The sequence below is a fragment of the Leishmania infantum genome, contig 1 (assembly GCF_000002875.2).
Source record: "Leishmania infantum JPCM5 WGS CACT00000000 data, contig 1, whole genome shotgun sequence".
Lineage (NCBI taxonomy): Eukaryota > Euglenozoa > Kinetoplastea > Trypanosomatida > Trypanosomatidae > Leishmania > Leishmania infantum.
The window spans coordinates 1-6,814 of NW_004057924.1; the positions used below are offsets into that span (position 1 = coordinate 1).

Genomic DNA, 6,814 nt, shown 5'->3' on the forward strand with positions numbered 1-6,814 from the left:
TTGCAAAAGGGGACGAAAACAGTCGTAAACTAGCGCCTGCATGGTGCAGACCAATCTGCACGCAAAAGGAGAGCATGCAGCAGCAGCAGCATCATCAAACAAGCTGAGAACGAATTCTCCCCCTGTGCACCGCGTACGCTGTCTGCCATGCAACATGAGTTACCCGCACATCTACCTCCGGCCCTGCCACAGGCCCCGTCGCGTGGTGCGAAGCAGCCGTAGGCACACGCGTTGCAGCAAACGCCCCGACGCAGCCGTCTCAGTGCAGCCCCTGCCTCGCGCTCTGCCCACACTCCCCGCCTCGCAGGGTGCCCCGGCGCCGCGCCCTCCGCGACCTGGCCGCCCACATCAGCAGCGAGGACTCGCTATAACTTCCCCACGTAGCGGGTGACGGACGCGGTCACCGCCAGATGTGGCTCTGCACTCGCAGGGATGGAGGAGGCGGGGGGGGTGAGGGAACTGCCTGGCCTCATAAGACAGAGTCGGAGGCAGCGGGCACCGCGACACCGCGCACGGCGGCGGCCCCCTCTACTTCAGCAGCTATCAGGGAGTTCTGTGAGTAAAACGAGGAAAGAAGACCGAGAGGTTACGCGGCCATCACCACAGCTGACCAAGTGAGGGGCGATAGAGAACGGCACTCAACCGAAACCCCCTCTCCCGTTTCGAGCTAGGGCGTCATCGTTTATCAATCAGCCGCACATCTATACGCTGTGCGAGAAGGTATCGCAAGTACACTTTTTGCCCTTCACTACCCCCTGCTCCGTTCAGTCGGCGGATGCCGAAACAGCTGACCAACGAGCCTACCTTACTGCGCAGGACCGCTCATTAAGCCCTCCTTTCGCCGCTTGAACAGCCGTCGGAGAGATATCTGCTTCAACGGAATGCCCATCATCTCTCTCTCTCGCACCCGTTTCCGTGTGAAGGCAGCCTGAACTACCTCCCGCTCCCTCTGCAGATTGCGAAACTCCGGCGCCCCTATCACCGAAAACACATCCATCGGATTCGGAGCTTGACGGTTGCGGCGAACGACAACGACGAAGATGAGCAGCGAAAAGACAACGGGTGCCGACAAGGCTAAGCAAATGATCGCGATGAAGTCAAAGCCCTTGTACAGGGGTGGCTTCGAGCCACGGCTGCGGTAGGTCACGCACGCCTGCGTGTCGGCGGCGGGGGTGCTGTACGAGCACGTGTACCCGTCACGCGTCCCACTCAGCGCAGGATTGAAGCACGTCGAGTCATGGCAGAACACGCACCCCTCGTGCTGCCCGCACACCTCGCACCCGTCAAACGAGTACGCGCGGCACGCGTCAGCAGGAGCCTCGCTGCAGCCCGCGCCGCTCCACCCATCCCGGCATTCGCACACGCCGCAGTTGCACCGCCCACCAACAGCATCGCACCCGGCGCAGCTCCGCGGCGGCACGCTCCCGCTGCTCGCGTTCACGCACGCTGCCTCGCACGCGCCTCCGTTGCACAGACACGTCCCACTGCCGTTGATCCCGTCGTCGCACTTGCTGCCCGTCCAGCACGCAGGGCACGCCACGCAGCTGCTGCCGTGGTACCCCGGCTGACACTGGCACGTACCTGAGGACTTGTCGCACCAGCCGTTCAATCCGCAGTCCTTGCAGCTCGACAGCGGCACGAAGCGGACGTGCAGCCCACTGCGCAGGAGGCCTTGCGGGATCATGACCGATGATACGTCGTCCACGCCATAGCGGACAAGTCCAACGCGCATTGGAGGGTACGCGAGTAGCGGCGTTCCAGCGCGGACCCTGTCCGCCTGAATGACTAGGTCCACCATACCGCTTGTGTCTAGGAACAGCTGCACAGTAAACGTCGTAGAGACGATGCTGCCGGTCTGCAACCGTGAGCCAGTTACTTTCAGCATGAAGCCCTGACCACACCCTTCGCTGGTGCAGAGCGGTGTTCCGTCCGGCTCAGTCGACGTCAAGGTCGAGATCGCTTTAGCGTCTGCCCCCCAGACGAGGTTCGAATGCAGCCCGAGGATCGTCAGCGTGTAGTTGCCGTTCGGGCAGGTGTCCATAATGGGGTTACAGCTGTTCATATGGGGGGCAATGGTGCAGGAAAGGCCAGGGCGGCACTGAAGAAACGTCGAATTATAGCTCTCAAACAGCACACCATCCCATCCAGTTATCACTTCAAACTGGTCCACTGCGCTCAGGTCCCTGTACGTGCTGACAAAATCACGGAAGACGCCGTTGAAGTCCACGGTGACGTCGTAGAATTTCTGCGGCGCGAAGGCAGCCGTGCTGCTCGCAGGCGTTGTCCACTGCCCGCGTGGACACACCGCCGACGCCAACGTGCTCGCACAGCACGCGGACGTGGAGGAGCACCACACGCAGTCGCCCCCCGTGTCCGCCGTGCACACCGAGGCATCGCCATGTGCGGCGCACCCGTCAAACACGGGGTCGAAGCGGTATGCGACAATGCCGTTCACCGTCGTCGGCGTCGGCACCACCGTGCGCAGCGTCTTTGAGTAGATGAGCCCCGTGCTCGGCATGTACTCGGGCAGCGTGCTGGTGTCTGGCAGCGAGGCGTACCGCATAATGATGGTGCCGTTAGCGTACACCACCACCTGTGCCGTCAGCTGCGTCTGCGCAGAGCCTGTTCCTCCAAGAATCGGCACGTTGCAGTACTCGAGAGTTGTGTACCCCCCGTCGACCCCTGAGTTTCGAGTGCCTTGGATGCTATCAGGCGTGTGCTCACCAGCTGCAGAGCTAACGTCTCCGTCCGCTATGGTGTCCTGCGTGGCGATGCTGACTTGGGAGGGAGATCCGCCGCTGAGCGCAAAGGGCGCTGCGTAGAAGGAAATCATGGGCCAGTCGCCACCGCCGTCGTACAGCACTGACACGTTGTCAGAGAAGGCATAGTTGCCCCGCAGCGTCGCGTAGATTTCTTTCTGGCAAAAGCCTTTGCACATGCCATACGGTGTAGGGGACAGAAACCCCATGTCGCTCACATACCAGGAGATGCCGTTCCAGGCGTAGAAAGCAGCACCCACACCGGCACGCGAGAGGGGCGGGAAGACAAACCTCATTAAGGATGTGTCATTCCAGGTTTGGGTTGCGTTGGGTGAGCCACATATTGTTTGGTACTGGGCCCAGTGCTCATGCGACAAGACAGCCAGCTGACCTCGCGTCACTGAGGTGACGGTGTAGTTTACAATGCTGGCTCTGCTGACCCATCCGCTGCTGCCACAAAGGACTGCAACGGCAAGCCATGAGCCCCAGAAGGCCGCCCTACGTAGCGCAGGCCACATTGCACGCCCAAGTGCGGCTTGCTGCTTGTCTTCGTGTGAACGCGCACGTGCTCCTTTATCTTTCTGCGTGCGTATGTGTGTGCGTGTGTGTGTGTGTGTGTGACTTTGAAGCACACCGAGGCGAGAAAACCCTCTGGTTAGCCTACACTCACACGCAGAGGCGGGAGGAAGGGGGCGGGATCGCGCTTGTGCTCGTCACGGAAACGACAACGCCTCTACTGATCCAGAGAAGGGCTCACGGTTGCGCTCAAGATTGACGAACTCGATTAGCCACGCGCTTCCTTCACGCGATGTTCACGCGCGCGCAGACGGATCGTTGGTGAGACGAGAAGCGACCGAGAACGGCAACGAAATCAACAACAGCTCTCCTGCTCATGACCGACTGAATGGCATGTGGCGCAGACGAGTAGGCAAAAAAAAAAAACATGAAGCAGCGGCAGCAAGGCCAGCGGACACAGTAGAGGGGATTGCCCGGGCCGATGGGCGCCGAGGCGGGTGCAGTGGTTGCAGGCCAACGGAAGCCCGCAAACGAAGAAAAACAAAGAAAGTGTGGGGAGGGGAAAGGCGAGCAAAACACTCGATGCGCGCAGGCATCGGAGCATGAGGAAACGGAAAGGACACGAAACAGCGCCGGACGTAGCCGGCGACAAAACAAAAGAAAAAGTGCTCCTCGGCCAAAGGATCGTGGCAGGGCTAAGCTGGTGCGTGCCGGTAGCGAGCCCAGACAAAGAAGAAGAGCGCTGTGGCAGAAGACAGGGGAACCTAGAGAGAGAGAGGACCCGAGCCAACAGGCCAGCAATCAGGCGCACGCACCTGACCTGCGCCTCCGATAAAATCGATGTTGACCAAGCGCACCGTCAAGAGACGCTGTCAAGAGACGTCGGCGCCGTGGATAGCCCTCTTCCTGCAGAGGCAACGGGATGAAAACGTGGCGGATGCTGCGGGTGAGGGAGAGAAAGTCAAGGCGTTATGCTGATGATGCGTCACGTCCGCCGCCTCTGGTGTGGTCCATGAAGCCCTTCTCTGAGACTCCTTATCGGGTCCTTTGTTGTACTCGCGGCGCCACCCTGTTATTGGGTGCACAGACTCTTAGAGGAAGGGCGCAAAATAGGACCGACGGTGCTGTCGTTGGGCGGAGTGCTCCAGTCTACCATGTGCCCGCATGTGTGTTGGCGCCACGTGATGGGCCGGTGGTGGTGAGAAAAGAGAGAAAGAGGGAGGGAGAGGCACGCGTGAGTTACGGCGGTGCCGACGAAACGGTGCCGTCACACGAGCCGCGCAAGGCACTCGCGTCGTTGTAGATGTGCGTCATGGCATGCGCACACAGACAAGAGTACGAGAGCAACACACAAAAAAAAGACCAGAGGCACTGAGAGAGGTATGCGCCCCCTTCTGTCCTTCCCCATCCGTGCCGTTTGTTTATTGTTGTTGCTGTGCCGCCCTCGGTCGCGCCGATGCCGTGACCGGGCGCACGCCTACATATCCGCATGGCCATCTACATAAACAGTAAAGCAGGGGATACAACAGCTTCGTGTACAAAGGAACAATGGTACGTGGACTTCCCGACTCAACGGGTGGCACGTCGTATGCACATATGCCGCCACCTCCATGGCGAGCTCCGGGGCCTCAAGCACACTCACTGCTCGTTCATTAAGCCCTCCTTTCGCCGCTTGAACAGCCGTCGAAGAGATATCTGCTTCAACGGAATGCCCATCATCTCTCTCTCTCGCACCCGTTTCCGTGTGAAGGCAGCCTGAACTACCTCCCGCTCCCTCTGCAGATTGCGAAACTCCGGCGCCCCTATCACCGAAAACACATCCATCGGATTCGGAGCTTGACGGTTGCGGCGAACGACAACGACGAAGATGAGCAGCGAAAAGACAACGGGTGCCGACAAGGCTAAGCAAATGATCGCGATGAAGTCAAAGCCCTTGTACAGGGGTGGCTTCGAGCCACGGCTGCGGTAGGTCACGCACGCCTGCGTGTCGGCGGCGGGGGTGCTGTACGAGCACGTGTACCCGTCACGCGTCCCACTCAGCGCAGGATTGAAGCACGTCGAGTCATGGCAGAACACGCACCCCTCGTGCTGCCCGCACACCTCGCACCCGTCAAACGAGTACGCGCGGCACGCGTCAGCAGGAGCCTCGCTGCAGCCCGCGCCGCTCCACCCATCCCGGCATTCGCACACGCCGCAGTTGCACCGCCCACCAACAGCATCGCACCCGGCGCAGCTCCGCGGCGGCACGCTCCCGCTGCTCGCGTTCACGCACGCTGCCTCGCACGCGCCTCCGTTGCACAGACACGTCCCACTGCCGTTGATCCCGTCGTCGCACTTGCTGCCCGTCCAGCACGCAGGGCACGCCACGCAGCTGCTGCCGTGGTACCCCGGCTGACACTGGCACGTACCTGAGGACTTGTCGCACCAGCCGTTCAATCCGCAGTCCTTGCAGCTCGACAGCGGCACGAAGCGGACGTGCAGCCCACTGCGCAGGAGGCCTTGCGGGATCATGACCGATGATACGTCGTCCACGCCATAGCGGACAAGTCCAACGCGCATTGGAGGGAACGCAAGCATCGGGTCACCGTGCGCACAGCTCGCACAGTCGATGGTGATGTCAATGACGCCGTTGACGTCGGCGTAAAGCTGCACAGAGAAGAGCGGCATGGAAGAGTAAGAGTTTCTGAAGGCAACCCTTGTCAGCTGGCCTACCACGCCTGGCGCGCAGCCGCCTTCCTCCTCGCAGAGCTCCTCGCCGCGGGCCCGCTCGGGTAGCAGTTTTGCAGTCCAAAGACCGCCCTTTGCAAATGTGAACAACGACTCCAGTGCCAAGATAGAGAGAGTGTAGTTGCCGTTCACGCACGTGCTACGATAAAGACCGCAAGAGTGTGTGTCGGCTTGCGTGGGGCACGAGGCACCAGGGATGCAGTTCATGATTGATTGCGATGGCGTCTGGAACAGTGGAATGTTCTGCTCAGGGTACTGCAGATGTAGCGGAAAGTAGCCCTTCTCTAGCGTGTAGGAGTAGTTGTAGCTCGACATCGTCACGAAGGGGGTGTCGAAGTCCACGGTGACGTCGTAGAATTTCTGCGGCGCGAAGGCAGCCGTGCTGCTCGCAGGCGTTGTCCACTGCCCGCGTGGACACACCGCCGACGCCAACGTGCTCGCACAGCACGCGGACGTGGAGGAGCACCACACGCAGTCGCCCCCCGTGTCCGCCGTGCACACCGAGGCATCGCCATGTGCGGCGCACCCGTCAAACACGGNNGTCGAAGCGGTATGCGACAATGCCGTTCACCGTCGTCGGCGTCGGCACCACCGTGCGCAGCGTCTTTTGAGTAGATGAGCCCCGTGCTCGGCATGTACTCGGGCAGCGTGCTGGTGTCTGGCAGCGAGGCGTACGCATAATGATGGTGCCGNTAGCGTACACCACACCCTGTGCGTCAGCTGCGTCTGCGCAGAGCCTGTTCCTCCAGAATCGCNACGTTGCAGTACTCACAGTGGTATACTTAGCGCTGCCATCGNAGGATTTCAGAGTC

General features: G+C 60.8%; 2 protein-coding genes across 2 annotated transcripts; both read right to left on the minus strand.

The window, feature by feature from the left end:
• Positions 1 to 805: 805 nt before the first annotated feature.
• On the minus strand, positions 806 to 3,277 carry LinJ_31_3340 (hypothetical protein, conserved; the record flags this gene model as incomplete). Its single annotated transcript, XM_001467493.1, has 1 exon — positions 806 to 3,277. The coding sequence occupies one exon, from the start codon at positions 3,275 to 3,277 to the stop codon at positions 806 to 808; it is 2,472 nt and encodes an 823-aa protein (XP_001467530.1).
• A 1,636-nt stretch (positions 3,278 to 4,913) lies between these two features.
• LinJ_31_3350 (hypothetical protein, conserved) lies at positions 4,914 to 6,317 on the minus strand (the record flags this gene model as incomplete). The annotated part of the gene is made up of 1 exon (XM_001467494.1): positions 4,914 to 6,317. One exon carries the CDS (start codon positions 6,315 to 6,317, stop codon positions 4,914 to 4,916), a length of 1,404 nt encoding a protein of 467 aa, XP_001467531.1.
• Between the last annotated feature and the right edge of the window lie 497 nt (positions 6,318 to 6,814).